General features: G+C 39.8%; 1 protein-coding gene across 3 annotated transcripts in view; it reads right to left on the minus strand.

The window, feature by feature from the left end:
* Positions 1 to 5136: 5136 nt before the first annotated feature.
* The window catches only part of CLIP4 (CAP-Gly domain containing linker protein family member 4), an 82208-nt gene continuing 67023 nt past the window's right edge, over positions 5137 to 20321 (minus strand). For all 3 annotated transcript variants that reach the window (XM_079110287.1, XM_079110289.1, XM_079110288.1), the window contains 4 exons: positions 19132 to 19255; positions 15558 to 15622; positions 11677 to 11749; positions 5137 to 7404 (listed from right to left, as the gene is read on the minus strand). In XM_079110287.1, coding sequence (XP_078966413.1) covers positions 7083 to 7404; positions 11677 to 11749; positions 15558 to 15622; positions 19132 to 19255 — 584 coding nt within the window. In that variant the 3' untranslated portion in view covers positions 5137 to 7082. The remainder of the gene's footprint in view (positions 7405 to 11676; positions 11750 to 15557; positions 15623 to 19131; positions 19256 to 20321) is intronic.

Genomic DNA, 20321 nt, shown 5'->3' on the forward strand with positions numbered 1-20321 from the left:
GCCTTATGATCACCCTGAGGGAGATCACAAACTGAATGCACAGCACCCCTTACATCTGGGGAATGACGTGAGACCGGGTGGGTGGGGGTCAGTGTCTGTGGACCTCTTGCCCTCAAACTCAGCAGTTCTTGTCCACCCAGTGGAAAAAGAAGAATGGAACCACACTCTACCACACGTAGAACTAAGTTCCAAGTGTTAAAAATAAGCACCACAGAATGGAAACTAATCAATCGGAGCAATTATTTTAAAATATTTTTGGCATATGATTAATTCTTGATGAACCCTAGGGCTGTGTAAGATATTATGTAACTGCAGATTGACTTTATTCTTTAAAACATGGGGCATTTATATTCAAATTTCCTAGGGCACACCACTAGGAAGTTCTAATGACTGGGCTATTTTAGTAGATTTTCTCTAGTAATACAGCAGGATGAGTTTTGCAGACCCAAAGCTAGATGCATATGAATCCAGGCCACTCTAAGTAACAGACTCCCCATGACAGGATCCATAAAATTGTATGAAGTGTGTTGTCAATCTGTCTTTGGCTAATGATTTTTTAAATGAGTCCCTAAAGAATCCGCAATTTGACTTTGCTAATTTAATTGCAGCAGATGGTTTCCCAAGTTGTGTGAACACACAAAACCACACCCACATGCCTGCGTTCCTCAAAAGGACACCCTGGAATCAAAGAGGGTGACTGAGAACAAACAGAAAGGCTGTTGTTTAGTGTGTTCTCACTTGGCATCCTGAGCAGGCATTTTTGATTTTTAATGGACTTCTGGGGTACAAAGCTATCTCCACCTTCGGCTCATGGCGGAGAACACTGGAGATGTTTAATAGGAGTAGACAATGGTGGAGGGGCAGCTACGTGACCTATAACCACAACGCTACAGTAACGTCCTCCCTGCAGCATTCAGGGCACGTAAAAGAGGGCTCCCCTCTCAGGTGACAATGGCACCACCAGTTACCCTCATAAAAGCTGTAGATACCAAAGTCTGCTGTTAGTGCCATCCCACGTCACCTCTTACATTCCCGATGCCCCCTCAAACCCTCTCTGGACTCCCACGATCTGAGGCCCGCTGCTTCCTCCTACGCAATCACTTGCAACTCTTCTCCCCTCTGTCACTAATGCTCCTGTGCTAGGCTCATTTCTGCTGGTGTCAGTTGAAAGGCCATTTTATTCAAGCAAGCCTTAGCACAACTCCCCCTGGAATATTTACATTTTAATAGTGGCAATTTAGATGAATATCAGAGCGATGAATTCCAGATGTGAATGTCATCTTGGATGGTTCGGCACCCACCAATTACTTGACTGAGCAGGAGTCAAGAGACTGGGTACCATACTCCAATTACCTACCTAGGAACTCAGGCAGGTTACTGAAATGCTCACTTCAAAAACTAGGGGTTTGGTCTTAAAGGCCTCTTCCAACTCTGAAGTCTGAGATTCTGTAAGATTTTACCTGTGTAAGCTAACACCAACACCCAGACCATACTAAGTAGGGTGTGTGTGTGAGTGTGTGTGTGTGTGTATGTGTGTTCTTGGCTCCTGATTCATTTAGAGCACAATCCCAGTGAGCCAATTATAGAAGCCAATCGGAAAGTTTGGCCTCAGTTCTGTGTTTTCCCTTTCTATTCAAAGATCTCCTTAACCAATCATACAACCATTACCATACAAAATGAAGTCAATCCGGAGAGATCCGGAAATAAGCAGTTGGCAGGACTATACAGCACGTCCTTTTAATGACCATCATGCCTTCATTGTCACACCACTTATTTCTTTCAGGTTACATTTGCTACAGCTGCAGCCTTATCAGCAAAGTAAAATCATAAACTCATCTTTTGAAGCTTAGCTTTCACCATAGAGAATATCTGACAGGACACCCCCGCCCTCTGTGGGAAGTCAATTTGCACCTCTCAGTGCCCATCCCCAAAGCCAGGTAGCAAAGCCCAGAATAAGCCAGGTGTTTGGGACCAGGTGATGTCTGGACTCCGGTGTTCCTCAAGAAGTGTGTTCCGGTGCCATTATGATGAGCAGTCCTCTCTCCCAATCACCTTAGAAGAGAATCCCTCCTTTCAGGTTTATGTAGCTATTCACCACTGTTGGAAGGCAATTTTTGAAAACCCACTGTGAATAACGCAGCTTTATAAGTGGATCTTGAAATGCAAAATCCAAAAAGAAAGCCAATTCAAGTATCCCGCAAAGACAAGACTGAAGGCTGTAGGCAAGTCTCCTACATGTTAGTGCACCTAATAGTTGAGGAAAAAACAATTCAAACCTTTTTGCATTGTTCTCAAAGTAACATTTATGTAGTATTTCCCAGTTCTCAAAAGATATAATTTCAAAGACAGAAGTTCCTTCTCCTCGTGTATGTACCAATAAGCAGCTGGTTGTTTTTAAAAGGATGAGAAACAAGCGGAGCATCACACTGGATTTTCCTGTCACACACCAGGGAGTGTGAAGTGAGGCTGCAAGAATCTTGGGCTATTTCTTAATTCCCTAAATTCTATTTTCTTCAAGAAACAGAAGATCCCTTAGGGAAAATTATGTATTTTTTAACTGATATGTATAACCCATTGGAATTCTCATTAGAAATCCCTTTTTATCAGCAGTTCATAAAGGGTACCCATACTCTTCTGCTCTATGATGCTCTATATTGTCTATAATAAACAAAAGCCATTCCCCCTACCATCGATATGAGCCTTGTTGTGACTATTAAAATTCATTTAAAAACCCATTTTGGGATATTTCCCCAAGGTATCAAAGGGTAACACCCATCCTTAACAACAAGAACTGCCAGGGGCAGCCAATGTCACTAATACTGTTGACGGAGTTTTAAGAAAAATCTGAGAAAAAGTAAAAGGAATGGCTGGAAGCTGTGCGTATCATTTCGTCATGATTCAGTTCCACGTCAGTCTGAGTTGATCTGTTATGTGAAAAACAATCATTAGTTCTGTCTTCAGTGAGGCAATCTACTTTGAGCAAAGCCATGAAGAACCTGAGCTGGCTGTAACTGAAAGAACTGAACCTCTGTAGGACAGACGTGGGTCCAGGAGGACACACAGTTTGGGTATTTAAACCTCCTGCACTTCCTAGACTCCCATTTCACTTCATGTAGCCAACTGAAACAACTCTGAGAAAATATCCAGCCCGGAGACCAAAGGGGTCTGTCGAAGTTCATGTGCGTCATTACCTACTTCACAAAAGACTCAGATCTGGATGCACTTTGGATTTTAGAGCTGAACTTCAACCAGACTTATCAGCATCCTGTAAATGACATTGGCAATCACTGAAGACAGGTTATATGTGAAGCTACAAGCCTCAATTAAAACATTTAAAATATCTTTACATAATTCAAAACTCTCTGCCTTTCTGCAGCATCACCATGACCCCATTTCTTTATTTGAAAGGTGCAGTAAATGAGAGGACTTGCTGCTGACTGGTCATGAAATCTCTATTCATTAGAAGACACACTGAAAAGGTAAGAGGGAAAAGTGCCCCCCCAGGCCTTGGCGCCACTGTCCTCAATGGAGAGCTATAAAAGAGGAAACCAGACTCATGCCCATCAAGCAGAGTGAAGCTATATTAATGTCAGTGACATGTGCCCGTCTAGTCTAATTCTACCTTATGAACTTCCCTCCTATAAAAGGAGAATTGGCAAAAAGTTTGATAGAAAAATATTTTTGCCTATGCAAAAGCATCATGTCCCACTGTTATAAAATCCAAACATCCTAAAGTTTAACCTTGTCAGTCTATTCACATGCTTCATTAGGAATGTTTGATGTACATTCACAAAGCTCATGTGACACTGTAAATAAGAGCCAATGAACCAAGGAATGTTAATAAACAATATTTAAAATATAAGTGATAATGTATTGTATTAACTACTATACTCGTATTATAAATAAGTATAGTGAAGCAAAGGACATGTGAAGGAAAATTTTTAAATAAATTCTCCCCTTGGCTTGCAATGTGCTGATATGTGTTATCTACCCCTGGGTCAATCATTTAGACAACAGATATTCAGTAATTGTTAAAATTTCCACGTGTTTCTCAATTAAGAATGATTCCTAACACATTGGTCAGTGTTACTGACATCACACATTCTAAATAGGGAGCTTCCAAATGAAACTCTAGAATAAAAATATTTAGTACTGGGGACCAATGTTGTGCACACTTGCATAGGATCCAGTTCTTTCTCTTCATATTAGACAACACGTATTGTCGTATTCTGTAAATTATCACATCAAAAGAGAAATTTAAAGACAGCCCCAGCAAAACAGGGAGCCTCCTCAGTGACCCTCTTGGGTTTCCCCCTCCCTCTTCCTGCCACTCAACATCTTTTAACCTCTTACCTGTCACTCTTCAGGGATAAAGTTGGGTCACTGGTCTCATACCTTTCTGGTCCTCTTTCCTCCCTTACCTACCTGCCCCACGGCCTAGTCTCTCAAAGCCACCTCTCTGATGCTAGCTAGCTATACAGCAACTGTATATTAAACAACCAATCACCTCCCTGGTCTCTGTTCACTCAATAGACATTTGCTGAGCACCTACCAGTACCCCATGTACTGGTAGATAAAGCAATGGACAGAGCAGTCCCAAATCCACCCCTCAATTTAGGGACTAACAAGAGAAATAATAAACAAAAAATTAGGCATGACATAGGGTGGTGAATGCTAAGGAGAAAATGACTTGTGATGGGGGGAGGGGGGCAGGGGATTTGTACCAAGCTTACAAGGTCTCAGTCCACACTCAGTCCACATTCAGCAATCTTCTGTATCCAAACATTTTTAAGTATTTAAAATTATTCCCCCAACTTACCCTAAAATACAAAAACAAAGTTTTTTAGTAGAAAGAAGGCGATTGCTTCTTGCCTCAAAGAATTCCATCATGTTCTAATAAACAACGAAATCCAGCCCTTATGAAACAAAGTGATCTTGCAAGACATTCATCAAAACAATACCACCAAAGGGGGGCTAAAAACACAGTGTTCCTTGTTGAGTAACAAGCATGGTACTTTTTAAGACTGTTTATAGGGACAGGACAGCCATCACTTGGAGGGAGAAAAGCCCAGAGTACAGGGGCCCCAAGTAACTGAGAAGAGGAAAATTCCGAACAGGGTAAATGACAAGATACCATTCCAGAACCAAGCAGCTTCCCTTTTTATTAATGCTCCAGAAGTGAACTTTGAATGACATTTAATAAGCAAAACACAATGGAAACACCTAATTTGTATGTATAGTATATGTAAACATACATGTTAAATGGATTCAATAATCTTGATATAAGTATGAAGAGAAAAATTGGTTCTTTAACATCAAAAATAAATTCAGTGTTGGCATTACTGTTTCTAACTTGGAGAGTTTTATATTTAACAGAATTATAAACTTCAAGTTCAGTATAGTCATGGATTTCATGTTAAGGTATAAATAGTTTTTAAGAAATAATCTATATAATAAAATAAATCTACTTTTAAATCGCAGCACAGTTATTTTCTTCAATCAATAAAAATAATCCTTGGTTATAAAGCAGCCTTATTTTGCAAATATATTTCAGGAAAATAAGTCTAGCAGTATTTATTGACATACCACACTTTTTTAAAAAGGCAACAATGTAACAGAATTTAGATTTCAAATAGTATATTGCAAAATAGTTTGGCATATTTTATTTCTAAGCACAAAGCAAGCTCCATTCTGAAGGATACTTTTATAAAGTAAACTGTTCCAATATTTCTGTGGTAGTTTGAAGTCTAAATATTTACAATAACAGAAATCTTTACACACATAGGGCAGACACTTCAATACGTATACACAAGACAGACTCGGGATGTTATTACATCACTCTGGCAAAGCTCAGTTTGTAACATGTACTCCAGGAGGAACATGAGAACAGGACGCCGTTCCACAGCTTTGTAACAGGCTGACCCCTGCAACCACTGGGGGCGCAGAGTGCCACTGCAGCAAACTCCACCAGGTCCCCCAGTGACAGAGCAAGTGAGTCCAGGAACCACACACGTTTACATGAACAAGACAGACGCCCTTCCCGACACACCTTAATTTGCTCTCTTCTTTTGACTACATTTCTTTAAAATGTTTTTCATATTCCCAGGAAGAAAGAATGGCAAATTCTCTACAAAGATGAAAGTGCATCATGTTTTAAAAGTGCTTTTTGTGTGTGCACGTGTGTATAAGTGTGTGTGTGTGCGTGTGTGTATGTGTGTGTGACAGATACTGGTGAAGAAGTTAAGTAAGTACGTGCAAAGCATTCTGACTTGAATTCCTAAACCTTAATTGTGGGTTTTCTGTAGTTCATACAGATTAGACAGCCAAGCAGCAGAAGAAAACGCTGAGGTCACCCACTTTGCATAGAGGGAAGAGCACTGAGCCACAAGTTAGGGGATCCATGTCCATTACCAGCTTTGCCAACAGACTAGTTAGTGGTCCTGGGATTCCATTTCTATTGTGAGCTAAGGGCAAGAAGCCAAGCCAGATAGCCCAGGGCTCATCTACCCCCACATCCTAACACACCTTGATGTGAGCCATTCCTGAAGCAGCACGTGATTTTTATCAATATCAAAAATGCACCTAGTTGCTATTTCCTTAAAGTACTTATTAGTAATAAAGCTCAGACAGAAGGGAAAAATTGGAAAATGTGTGACAGAAAAAGGTCATGTGAACACTGTGTTAACCAAAGCCAGTGAAAACCTTCACAATTACGACACTATGAAAAATCCAACATCATGTGCAAAAGTGGAACACAATGAGCAAAGCAACACATCCATCCATCACCTGGTGGCACATTCTTTCCTGTCTTTCTTTTTTGAGTCCTGCCATTTTCTTGGGACCTAAAGCTTTAAAAGCTTTAAAAAGTGCTTATTTTGAAACTTTTTAAAAGAACCATGATTTCCAGAGCTCATGCTTGTGACCTTTTAAAGGAATTTCTCTCATTGTAATAACGGTTTATACGGAGATGACTATACGCTGCATTTTCAAATTTTAAATAATGGCTAAATAAAGTAAACCATATGCCATGGACACTTTATTTTACACCATGTGCGTGTGAGCTCATCTAATATTTTAGAAGCTTAACAATTCTCATCCACAAGCTTGGACCCGTTAATTCCCCGGCAGGTCACTCTGCCTGGTCTAACTAAGACCCCGTGGTTTGGCTTACAGGTGAAATAGCGTCTGTCACCCACGGCACCATCGTTCTTCCCCTTGGCGCTTCGGAGCTCCAGTCCAAGCCAGATCCCTGAGGCAAAGTCCGTGGGGCCCACGTACCTAACGGTACCCATCTCATTAGAGCTGGTGAGCAGGACCTGAGAGCCCTGGTGCAGCTTCACACGCCCCTCAAGGCCACCTGCTGTGCTGGCACTGCTCCAGCTGCGGCGCAAAGCGGTCTTGGACCTGTCCAGGAGGGAAAGTGAGAACAGTCCTTAGTCCTTAGAAGGCGATTTACCATATTTATTCCCCTGACGGATTCAGAATTCATCACTTTAATTCACAAAAGAGAATACTTTAGCGTAACAGCTTGATTTGTTAAAAAATGCGAAGTAGCAACTACTTCACGGGTTTAGCAACCTACCTATCGCTAACACTGAAGGAGGTCTGGGGTGCCCTAAGCAGGACTCCTTCCTTTTCCCTCCTGGGTAACAAAACTCACAATGGACTCTAGATGCCTTCCAGCACCTGCTGCCAACATGACCTGGTAATGAAACTCCGTGAGACTCACAGTGAACTCAACCAAGTTCCCTCTACAATCTGCGGGAAGTAGCCGATCCTGATGTTCACCCCCAGTGGGGACACTGCTGCCCAGATCTTGCTGCCTCTGACCAGAGAACTTCCAGAACGGCAATCCAGAAACCACCAATTCTGCCTGAACCTTCCACCCGCTGTCCCATGCCACTTCTCCAAGAGAAACCTTTCTCCCCACCCCACAGCAGATACAATGCAAAATCTACTACCTGAACTGCATAAATCTCTCTGGAAAGAGAACCTGGGCCCTACTTGTTTTCTACTTATTTCATTTTATATATTTTTAAATACTCTATCATACACAGCATCTCATTTGGTCCTATTAACCACACTGAAGAAAGGAAGAGGACATTAATTTTATGGTTAGAAAGCGGAGGCTCAGAGACTTATTCTAAGTTACACTTGCCAATAAAAGTGACAGAATTTTAGTTAGAAAATACTTAAATTATTATTTGCCATGTCAAATGCACAAATACAATAATAAACAATGTATAAGAAAAAGTATAAATCTTTACTGAAGAACATGCAAAAAAAACTAAAGCTCTTTTCTAAATAAAAGCATATTTGTTAATTTTCCAAATTTGTCCCAAATAGATAATTTTTGCAACATGACAAAATTATTGTAATCTCTACATAATGACAGTGAGACAGTGAGCTATCACTTCCTAAGCACTTACTATAGCTAACACCTCAATATGAACAAGGTCAGATAAGTATCCAGCATTATGATCTTTCAGTTCTTTTTTTAAATTATGCATTAGCACTTAAATGTATTTGGGATTCATTTTTATGAGTGGTGAGATCATATTCATCTCTCCCAAACAACGCATTTTCACAGCACCCAGTGCTTGCCTAGTAGGCAAGAGGCTCTGCAGCCTCTTCATCCAGAAAAATTAAAAATACACATAATTATTTTATGTGATAAAAAGTAAAACTTTAGAGCAATGGTAAAAGAGTGAACACTGAATTAGGGATGCTGGGAAAATCAGTTGTTTGGGAGAGAGGAATATGTTTCTCACCACTCATATAAAATCCCAAAAATCCAAATATGAATCCCAAATACATTAAAGTGCTAATGAAAAGTTAAAAAAAAGAACTGAAAGAATATAATGCTGGGTACTTATCTGACCTTGTGCAGAGCATGCATGCACCCACACACACAGGGAGGGGGGAAGGCGAGAGGAAGAGATGGCATTTTAAAAGTTTGGTATCTGGAAAAAAAAAAAAAGTTTGGTATCTATTATTAGTTATGAGTTTTTTCATATGCTATTATGATATAAAAAAAAGTTCCCATATCATAGTTTAGTCTTTTAAAAAACACTGCCAAAGTCAGTGAGGAAAGATATTAAAGAACATGGGATTATGTTCATGATATATTTAAGGAAAAAACTTTATAAAGGATATAAACACTGAGTTTGAGTCATCTAACTTTGCCAAAAAACTCAGACACATGCGTTAGGAAAAAAGAAATTGGAAAAGTATACACCAAGGTGCTGACAGAGATAATCCCATCTAAGTGACAACATTACCGATGATCTAGGCATCTAGTTTTCCTTATTGTTTTAAATGTACACTCAACTTTCCTAAACAAAATAGTTTATAAAGACGGTAACCAGTAACAAGTGAATTCACTATCTAAATAAAAATTAATGGTTTGGACAAACACCAAACATTCTAATAAAAATGATTTTGATTCAAGTTATGTCAAAGCTCAAAACCCAGGGGAACTGAGAAACTCAGAACCATAGCATGCTTGAGAACTATATGAATTCACTCCCAAACATTCATTGGCCACCTATGAAGTAGCAGGCACAGGGCTAAGCTCTAAGAATTCGTAGCTAACAAAGCACTAAAACGTGAGAAGCTACAATAAAGACTGTGGAAGGTGTCAAGGGTGCACGGGGAGGGAGAAATCTCTCCTGAAAGCCCAGGGAAGGCACCTGGTGGGTAAGTGATACTAGGGCTAATCAGGAAGGTCATAGACAGAAAGGGGAGAACAGAACACACCAGGTGAGCAAAAGGCATGCGTCACAGGTTCTAAGAAGGCCAGCACCTGCGAGGACAGCCCATGGGATAAGGGAGGAGAAACACGAAGGTGCCGTCCGTGGAAGCTGCTGTAGGCTGTGCCCATGAGTCTGGACCTCACCCCGCTTAGAAGTTCAGAAGTGTGAAGAAAGGCAGAAAACACTGACCCTCGGTGTGAAATATGGAATCTGTGGCAACTGGATTGCAGAAGTTTGACGTAGAAACTTAAATCTGAGCTGAGCTCTGGCCCATGGGCAATTTCCACAGACAGGAACCACACTTGTGAGCAGAGGTTCATGATAACAGGAAGAGGAGCTGAAGCCTGCTGGCAGGGAGGGGATGAGATCCAGGTCACAGACCGGATGCGCACATTAGGATGCACACAGGAGGGGACGAGCGCCTGGTGGTGGTCAGGTCCCTAAACTCCTATGGTACGGTTTAAACTCATTCTCTTTATTACTCCCACTCCTGGTATGAGATGTACACGGGCTTCTGAGGAGCTGCCTCCAGCCCTCTCGATCACTGTTTCCTCTGAATCAAGTGCATTCACTATTCCATCTGCAACACCATCTAGAAAAACCAACCTGTTCCTCCATGAAAATGACTTCCCCATCCAGTTCCCTTTCACTCAGCCCCAAGTCCTGCACAGGTCTTACCCACTTTTCACCACTGCCCCCTGCCCCCCGACTACATTTTCCACATTTCTTCTGGAAGTATTATTTATTCCCACGAAAATAAGCAAGAAAACAGCACAGTGTTTGCAAGCTCAATAAACTCACTTTCTCAATACAGAATCTTCAAAATACATTACAATTCCAGATCAACACCAGCGGGACACACTATCAACTGCAGGTGGACGTCCAGTCGCTGCACGTCTCTTTTAGTCCTAAGATAAGGGGCCCACTTCCTACCAACTGCCAGCACCTACAAGTCCTCTGTTCCTGAGAACACTGGTCACCAAACACTTGGGTCACACGCTCTTTAAGTAAAAATAAAAACATAATTCTAAAAATGGGTTCTACATCTTCAATCAAAATACCTTTTTTTAAACAGGTACTAGTGTCAATCTGTATCCATATTAGTAAAACTTCATCTCTATTTTCATCGGAAACAAGCACTGCCATTTCTTCCCTGGGTCAAAAGCCCATCTTGAGTGTGCCCATACCTGCTGGCAGGTCATTCTCAGGGTTCAGCTTTTCTCCTTTTCCGCTCCTCCCCTCGCTCCTCTGTATCATGTTCTCACTCACCATCGTCTCGACACTGATTTTCCTACCTCCCTTCCCTTCAGAAGTCTTTATCTCCTGTTGTCTCTTCTTAGTAACACCTTCCACTCTGCCTAAGAACTCTTGAATGTCTTCCACAGACTGGCACACAGAATTACTGCTGCCCTTAAAGTCATTCAGCTACTCGAGCGAGAAGACCAATTTCAAAACTCTCAAAACTGGCAGTGGCTTTGAGCAGTATACTCTATGAGGGGAGGGGTGCATGATTTTTAAAAATTAATATTTTAAGATTACCTTATGTAAACTGGCCTTAGGTTTCTTTCATGTATTGAGCATATTAAGTCAAATCTCAGATTAATTTAGTAAGGAGTGTTTAAAATAAATCCACCCTACTCAATGAAAACACAAAATGTAAATTCCTCCAACTTTTATTAACAGTACTAACCTCTAAGAAGAGAAAATATATGCAGACTGCTATTTTTAGTCACTGGTGACATTTTTAATTGAGCTTGCAAAGGAGGGAGGAATAACTCAATACACTGATCACACCTTCTCTCTTATGTGTCAAAATTCTACCAAGCAATGTACAAGACAGAAAATTCCACTTTTCTTCCTTCACAGAATCCCGTCATGCTCATCTTGAAAGGTGATTTTTCTAAATCTTCTTAATACTCACTTGGCAAAAGCATTTCTTCTGTTAATCTCTTTTTGGGAAGAAGCAGAAGTTGTGCTGAAACTTCTCCTAAAACCTAAATATGAAATTAAGTTCAGATGAGGAAAAACAAGTCATACATTTTCAAGTCCTTATTAAAAATGCTATCTTTGATCATTTCTACTACAGATGTTCTATGATATGAAATGTTTCTTTGGAAAAAAAAAAAAAAAGTGTAAACTCAGGGCACAATGGCCATTCAGATCTCTTGACAGATTCTTACCTTTACCTTCCTGAGCAACTACACTCATATGGGCTAAGTTAAGATCATGACAGTACTTCTGGAAGTTTTTACCATAAGATTTCTCTAAAAAGAAGAAAAAAAACTGAATTGTATATTGATAAACTTGATTCCTTTTAGGATTGAATACTGTAATCTTGAAAATCATGAAAAAATGATAAAATGACTTAAAACATTATTATTAAAGGTACTCCATTTATAAAACAATGAGTACTAAACTTCAGAGCTCAACTGCTTGATTGCGTGATTGCTGCCCTGTCCACGAAAAAGTTTAAAAAAAAAAAAAAAAAAAACTTCACAAAAGATAAATTCTTACACAATTTCTAGTTCTGGCAGTTTTGGCAGATCAGATGTGCTGAGTGACTCTCTTGATCACAGCAACTCTAATTTTTTTCCCCCAGTGCTGGGGATTGAAACAAGGCCTTCATGCATGCTAGGCAAGCACTCTACCACTGAGCCCCATCCCCAGCCCCAGAACAACTCTAATTTAAAACAACTGTAGTTTAAATTAAAAAAAAAAAAAAAAAAAAGTACTGATGAACTTACACAAAAGGCACGATTTCAAAGAGACTTTTTTAAAAAAGAGAAAGAAACCATGAGTGACCACCAGGCATCCACACAGCATACCAGCGAGTTTTCACTCAACTGTAGGAACCCAGGATCTTGGCTTTCTGGCTGCACAAGGAACAGGGAAGGAAACAGTGGGAGTCTGCCCCAGGGGGACTCTCACAAAAGGAGACTCTGGTTAAAGGAGCTCCAACTCAGCATAAGCATAAATAAGAAACAGAAGGAAGCACCACTCCAGAGAAGACAAAGGAAAGGGGTTTGTGTCAAACCTCATACTCAGTAAAAGGCAAAACTTGTCCCCTCACAGTGTGTGACCATGAGTCAAATTGACACTATCTGTGTGATTAAAAAAATGCTGCACAGAACATAAGTTAGAGTCCCACACAAGCAGAGTCTTCAGGCCACTGGTAAAAGTAGACATAATCTCAGAATGCATCCACCCAGGCCTCAAGGAATTCTCATCTTTTAAACTCCAAGTAAAATAAGCACCTCATAATAATAAATTACAAAACTCACAAGGAAAGAAGGCACCACAAATTAGGCTCAACAGAAACAGATGCAGAATTAGACTCACAAAAACTTCAGATGTTGATTACCTGACACAGAATAAAAGATATTTTAAATGTTTAAAGATAAAAAACAAATGAAAATATGGGGAAAGAATAAATAATAGTAAATAACAACCAGATTTTCAAAAAAAATAAAAGATAAATTTCTACGACTAATAATTTTGTGGCTAAATGAAGCAACAGAATAAACATAGCTGAAGAGAGAATCAGAAAACAGAAGAATAACTCTGAAGATATCCAGAATGCAGAGGACAAGTCATGAAAAAATATAAGAGGTATGGGAAACAAAGTATAAAAGTCTAACATAACAACTAATCAGAGTTTCAAGAACAAACAATAAAGATTATGGAGGAGAAAATAACTGCAATATAAAGAGTAAAAATTATATCAACTTGAATAAAGATCAAAGATACCAATTCCAAGATCCAGGAAGACTCATGATACCAAACATGTTAAAAAAAAAAAAACTAAAACTAAAAAATCCTCCACCTAGACACATCATATAAAGAACCACCAATATAACAGGGATCCTTAAAAGCAGCCCCCAAACTCTGATTAACTTGAACTTCATTAAATTTAAAACTTCTGCTCTCTGAAAAACACCATTAAGAGAGTAAAAAGGCAAGCCATGGATTGAGAGAAAATGTTCTCAAAACGCATGTCTTATTGATCTAGTATTCAAAATACACAAAGAACTCGATAATAAGAAAATAACAATCTAACTGAGCAAAGAACGAACAGAGCCTTCCCCCAACAAGGTATGCTTGAAGGGTAGACAAATGAAAAATACTCAACGTCTATCAGGGGCCCAAATGGGTCCCCCAAAATTGATATGCTTAACCCCTAACCTCCAGTACCTCAGAATGGGACCGTATGTGGACATAGGCTTTAAACAGGTAATTAAGGCAAATCAAGGTCCTGGTGTGGGCCCGAATCCAATGCAACAGGTATCTTTACTAGAGGAGGAGATCAGGACACCAACGTGGTAAGAGAGACCACGTGAAAGTTCCAGGGAAGCCACTGCCAGCCAAGGCAGCTCCAGCAAACTAACCCAATACCACATGTCCCGGGGGAACTCCAAATTTAAACACATCTATCAGGATGGTGAAAATTCATATGGCACAGAGTCGATCTCAACAAGGACTTAAGGACTGCATTATACAGATAACTCCCTCACAGGCAGTTATCCATATGGAAAAGAAAATCCAATTAGATCCATACCACCTGCAAAGTCAATTCCAGGTGAACTGACAACAGACGTGAAGAAGGAAAATACAAAACTTTTAAATAACAATGTAGGAAAATACCTTTATGATATCTGTCTTAGGAAATAACTCCTTAAGACAAAAAGATGTAGGCCTCAGAAGGGTTAGCTCTTTTGACTACATAAAAATCGAAATAGATTTTCTTAAAAAATGAAAAGTCATCAACTAGGCAAGATATTTACAACACATAAAACTGAAAAAAAATAGCACCTAAAATACACAAATAAACCTACAAATTAGTAAGATTAAAACACACACACACACCCCAAAAAAAGAAAAAAAATGGGGCAAGAAACTTGAACAGGTACTTGGTAAAAAAGAGGAGAGGTATATGGCCCACAAGCTGAAAATAGGCTCAACCTCATCTGTAATCTAGAAAGTGAGAATTAAAGCCACAACAAGATACCATTTAAAATCAGCAGACTGGCAAAGATTTCTAGGCCAAACAAGATCAGTGCCGGGGGTACAGAGGGCCAGAGTGTGCACTGCAAGCAGCTGGCACTCCCTGGAGAAAGGCCAGGATGTGACGATCTGCACCTGGCAACCTAGAGACTGCTGTGCACACAGTATGGCTTGTAATAACAAAAAATACAGCATAACCCAAAATAACCATCCTGTATTTTAATGGAATGCTACATAACAAGATAGCAAGCACTAATCAAACTGAACACTATTTATTGATATACACATATATACATGATAATATATAAAGAAAAATCCAGGAGATAATTGACATAGTATTCAAGGCTCACAACCTTAGGATGAGATACATGATCGGGGGGCAGATGAGAAGCAAGTGGGTACTCGGGAGTTTCTACAACACAGGGAAGCCTCAGCTGAGGGTGGGTATGGATGTTTGCTCCATGATTAGAAGAACTATACAAATGCCTTTCATGTACTCTTTTGTTTACATACACTCTTCACAATACAATAAAAAAAATTTCAACGAACTAAAGCAAAATGACTTTTTTTTCCCAGTACCAGGGATAAAATCAACAGCCTGGCACATGCTATGCAAGCAGCTCTACCTCTGGACTACATCCCTAGTCCTTCTTTTTCTGTTTTGAGACAGAGACTTAAGTTGCCCAGGTTGACCTCAAACTTGTGATCCTCCTCGCCTAGGCCTCTCAAGTAGCTGGGATTACAGTGTGTTCGATTACCTTTGGCTACAAATATTAGGAGCATAAAACTACATTGTCTTACCAGGATAAGAATGATTCTGTTTATTTGAAGAAATTTCTGAAAGAGTATCCAGGGAATCTGTTAGTCTATAAACAAAACAAACAAAGCACACCTCATTAGAAGTAGCGGGTGTTCAGGTTTAAGATCGGTTCTCAACTGAGGTTTTCACATCAATTGTTACCTGTTATTTCTTTCATTCAACAAACATTTATTGAGCATCCATGCAAGCCAGGAATGAGCTTCAATCTAGCGTGGGAGATAGGCAACACTCAAATGGAAGAGGTCAGAGGTTAAAGTAAACTCACTTTACTTTAGTAGGGAACTGATTTTGTTTCTTTGGAACTTTATTTTCAAAGGAACTAAAAAAATATGAAAATAAGTTTATTAAATTTAACAAATATTAGATTAAAATTGTAAAAATATCACTAATTCTTAAGTTGGAAAAAAAGATATTGGCCGAGTTTGTGTATGTGTCCAATTTTTCTGATAGAACTGTGGGGCTAATGTAATTCAAGGCCCTTTATAGCTGACTCTAAGCACAATCATAAAGGTCACCTTCCCAATGGGTTTCCTCTTCATTTTTTGATATTCAAATCATTCTTTATTTTTGAAAAGCCAACCCTGACAGCCTCATTTTCTTTCAACTGCTTACTGACCTAAATCTGCAAGGCCTCCTGTGTCAATCAATTCCTCCAACAGGCTTTGCTTCCATCAAGGAATCCTGCAACTCTTGCAGCATCTGCAGCTCCTCACACAATCCACATGAATCATTTAAAATATGATATACAACACACTGCAGCCAATGAGGACTGAGGGACACAAAGAACATGCCTTGATGAATGGCAAACAGGACAGAAGCTTGGATGAAGAAGGTGATCAGTTCATTGGACGTGCCTACTGGTGAGAACTAAGAAAATGAATACTAGCCTATGCTGACAAAGATCATCTGGTCTGTGTGCACACATGTGTGGGTGTGGAGGGGGGTGCTTAGAGTTAGGGAGTTTCTCAAAAAGAAATACTGATTGATTTATATATTGACCAAAAAAAAAAAGTATTAACTGAAAGGAAGTTGGGTAATGATAGGTGAGACTAGAAAGCCAACCAAGCAGAGGACATAATATGCACAATTCTGGGATAGGGGGCCTATTGTTTTAAATGGAAAGGGAGGGGGAAGACAGCTATGCTTCCAAGGAGAAAGATGCAAGGTGAGGATGTGATTGGTCACTACCCTGTTAGGACTGTCCTCAAGCAGTCTCTCATTTAAAAATCCGTCCATCCTGAAGATCAATGGGGTCTTTCAACAGATCAAAAATGATTTAGATTAGAAACTCCTCAAAATCAGAGACCATGTCTGTTTTGTTTGCTTATAGAATGCCTAGCACAGCACAAAGTGCTAAAAGACACTTAATAGTATTTGATGATGATGAATGAGACAATCAGAAGATGACAGGAAGACAGCTGGATTGAGATAGCAGTTCATTTAAAGACAGCCCTATTTCTTTTGAGAGGGAGCTGCTTTTCAAATGCACCACCTTAAAGAAGGCCAAACAGAAGGCAAGCAAAACACAAAGTCAAAAACAAAGCAATAGAAAAAAATGATGCAGTTTCACAATATAGAAGAGGACAAAAAGCTGTTCCTATATAAAAGCACTGAACTGGGAATTGGAGCTGATCAATACTTACTGTGCCTAAAAAGCACCAAACTACATACTCTGGGTAATGGAACATGAAACGAATCCCAGTCCCCGAGACTTGGCAACAAAATTTGTACAAGCCTGTAGCAACATGCCAGTGACAATTTTCCCAAGTAGCAGAGTACAGAGAAGCTTGACTGGTGGCTCAGTAGACCTCACACTCCCAAAGCCACCCACTGCGACACAGTCTCCAAGGGAGTCCCTGGAGCTCCTTTACCCACCAGAGCTATGCTAAGAAGAGTACAGCCTGATTCCAGAAGGCCAGGGTTCAAATCCCCATTGGGAACACAGCTTCCTTCACCTCTCTGGGCCTCGCAGTCCTCATCTGTGAATCAGGGACAATTACAATGCCTGACTCACCAGTGCAGAGAAGTAAACCGTTAATACATGGGCAGTGCTGGAAACGGTGCCCAGAAGGTGTGCATGCAACTCATTGCTAGCATTTCTTTTCTTCATTTAAAAAATGACAGAAGAGGAAGAGGAAGAAGAAGAGGAAGAAAGAAGAGGAAGAAGAGGAGGAAGAAGAAAAGAGGAGGAGGAGGAGGAGGAGGAGAAGGAGGGGGAGGGGGAGGGGGAGGGGGAGGGGGAGGAGGAGGGGGAGGAGGAGGAAAAGCAGCAGCAAAGTGCCTAAAAGCATGGGCTTAGAATAAACAACAATAAAATAACAATCCTGGGCGGGGTCCAGCTCCTCCATTAACTAGCCATATGACTTTAGCTAAGTTACTTTATCTCTTGAACTTGTTTTTTCACCTGCAAAATGGGAATGACCATAATGGCTTACACTGCCTGGGCCTAGGGACAGAGGAGTCACAGTAACATAAGCAGCTAGACCACACATTATAGAGCCCATTGCTTATTAAATGCTCAATAAATGTTTGTAACAGGTATGGTTATTTTCCAGCTTGCCTGACCAAACGCTTACTAGGATTAAATGAAGTAACATATAACAGAGGATACTTTGTGAACTACAAAAGCACTGTATGCTGAATGCTTATCAAAAAGAAGAAAATGACAACACCAAGTACACTGTAAAAGAAGGAAATTAATATAAAAAGTATATGTAGTTACTCAGTAGACAAAACTGAGATAGAAAATTGAAATAAGAAACTAAAATTCATTTGCCTGGAGGGAGTCACCATCTCATAAGGGAACCAGAACACAATCACAGTTCTAGACTTATGAATGTGATTAGACTGTATATGTTCTCCCTTATTTAAAGATTAGCAGCCCATTTCCCAGCCACTGAAAAGTACACCAAGCCAGCTTTTCCAGCACATAAGAAAAGACACTCCACTCTCCACCTGGAATTTCATGGGGATTTGTTTCTGCTCGAGTTATTTTCTAAAACCAGAGTGAGGTGGCACACAAGTATACTGTCTTATGAAGAAACACTGAGGAGGTTTATTATATATAAATCCTTGAAAATTCACTTCCCCCAAAGATCTACTGCCTATCTATTTTTGAAAACTAAAGAAATCAGAGGAAAAGCCATTTTGGTTCCATCAGGTTTGTAGGAGAATGAATGGGTGCCTGCTGGCAGGAAATTTAATGTAGTTAGGATGTGACTGAAGCAATCAGGGAGCATTTTTACTTTTGTTTGCATGACAGATTAAGCTTGCTGCTCTCACTGTTCTTAGCTGCAAACGCCACTTCTAATAGCCTACACATACTCATAGGGTTTGCAAATGAGGAAGAAAGAAGGTTCTTAAAATTGCAAATCCTTAGCAAGGCAAATTTAGCTTTCCATGAGCCTTCTCTCTGAAGAAGGTGGCTGGTTAACCCTTAGAAAGAAGGCATGAGTTACACTTCGTGTGCATCTTCCAGATAAAATTAGGGTGTCTGTGTGCAACTTCAGATTTCAAAGCATTCACATGAATATACACAAATTCCATTTTTCTCACCTTTGTACCCTGGATGGGGGAGCAAATATTCCATATCTTGGAGAACAACTAAAATACTGCACACCTCCAACTGAACCATCGTTCTTGCCATGGGGTTTTTCAAGCTCTATACCGTACCAATAGCCTAGAACACGAACATTGCATTTTAAAAGCATCCGCACTTTACTCAAAATCATTATGCCATTATACTAACCCAAAGTCTGGATGGTTTAACGTTTTCACAAATGACCAAATTGATGGAATATCATCACCATCATTAAGCTTTCAAATGATAAAATTATAAAATAAAACTTGAAAATTTGAAAAGTGGGGAAAACATTTTACCAGTGTAATTGCTGAGCAGTACATTAAGGGAGGAAAATAAAATGCACAAACACAAATTTGGAAAGGATTAGCTATTATGCAAGTAGAGTACAGCCAAAATGTATCTTAAAACTATAATGAAAAAGAAACTGTCCTTGACTGCAATACACTGTGTTTCACAAGAGAAGTATAATATAATATCAAGATGCATGATCATACAGTGAACGTACAATCTTTTATTTCACTCTCCCAATATTAGAACACCACCAACAGTTCTTAAATAATTAAAGAAGGACAAAGATAATATGGAAAATACCACCAGACATCATGGTGACTCTCTTTTTTGGTTTGGGCTTTTTGGGTTCCTCCCCCCTCTTTCTTTCCATTTTTTCCTTTTAGAAGAATTTTCTAAAAGATTTTTAGTATCTAAAGGCCCACTCTGAGGAAAGTGACAGGAATTTAGAGAGCCTAAAACTGAAGTAGCAAGCAAGGTTGCCTGAGGATACCTTAGACCAGCTTAAAAATGCCCAAGAGTCCACTCATTTGTGATTTAAAAGGAGAGTACAATGGTAATTGCATTTGGTCTCCTACAATCAATATCAAATAAAAAATGAGGACATACACATCAAGAAAAATACTGCAGATTACAAAACACAAAAATATTGTTTCTCTCAGAATACCAGCTGGGAGAGTCAATTAAAGGGCCAATAAAAAGTCAGCCCAAAACTTATTTAATCTTTTCCTCTTATACTCAAAAAGATGATACCGGGGCCCATGTCCAGATACTGGGGTTTGGGCTGGAAAGGCTGAAGCATGACCAGTGTCTGTTTGCAGAACCCTACAATGAAAAAGCAGTGTCTACACACTGCCCCGCACCCCGTGCAGAC

This window comes from Sciurus vulgaris (genome assembly GCF_902686455.1).
Source record: "Sciurus vulgaris genome assembly, chromosome: 14".
NCBI lineage: Eukaryota > Metazoa > Chordata > Mammalia > Rodentia > Sciuridae > Sciurus > Sciurus vulgaris.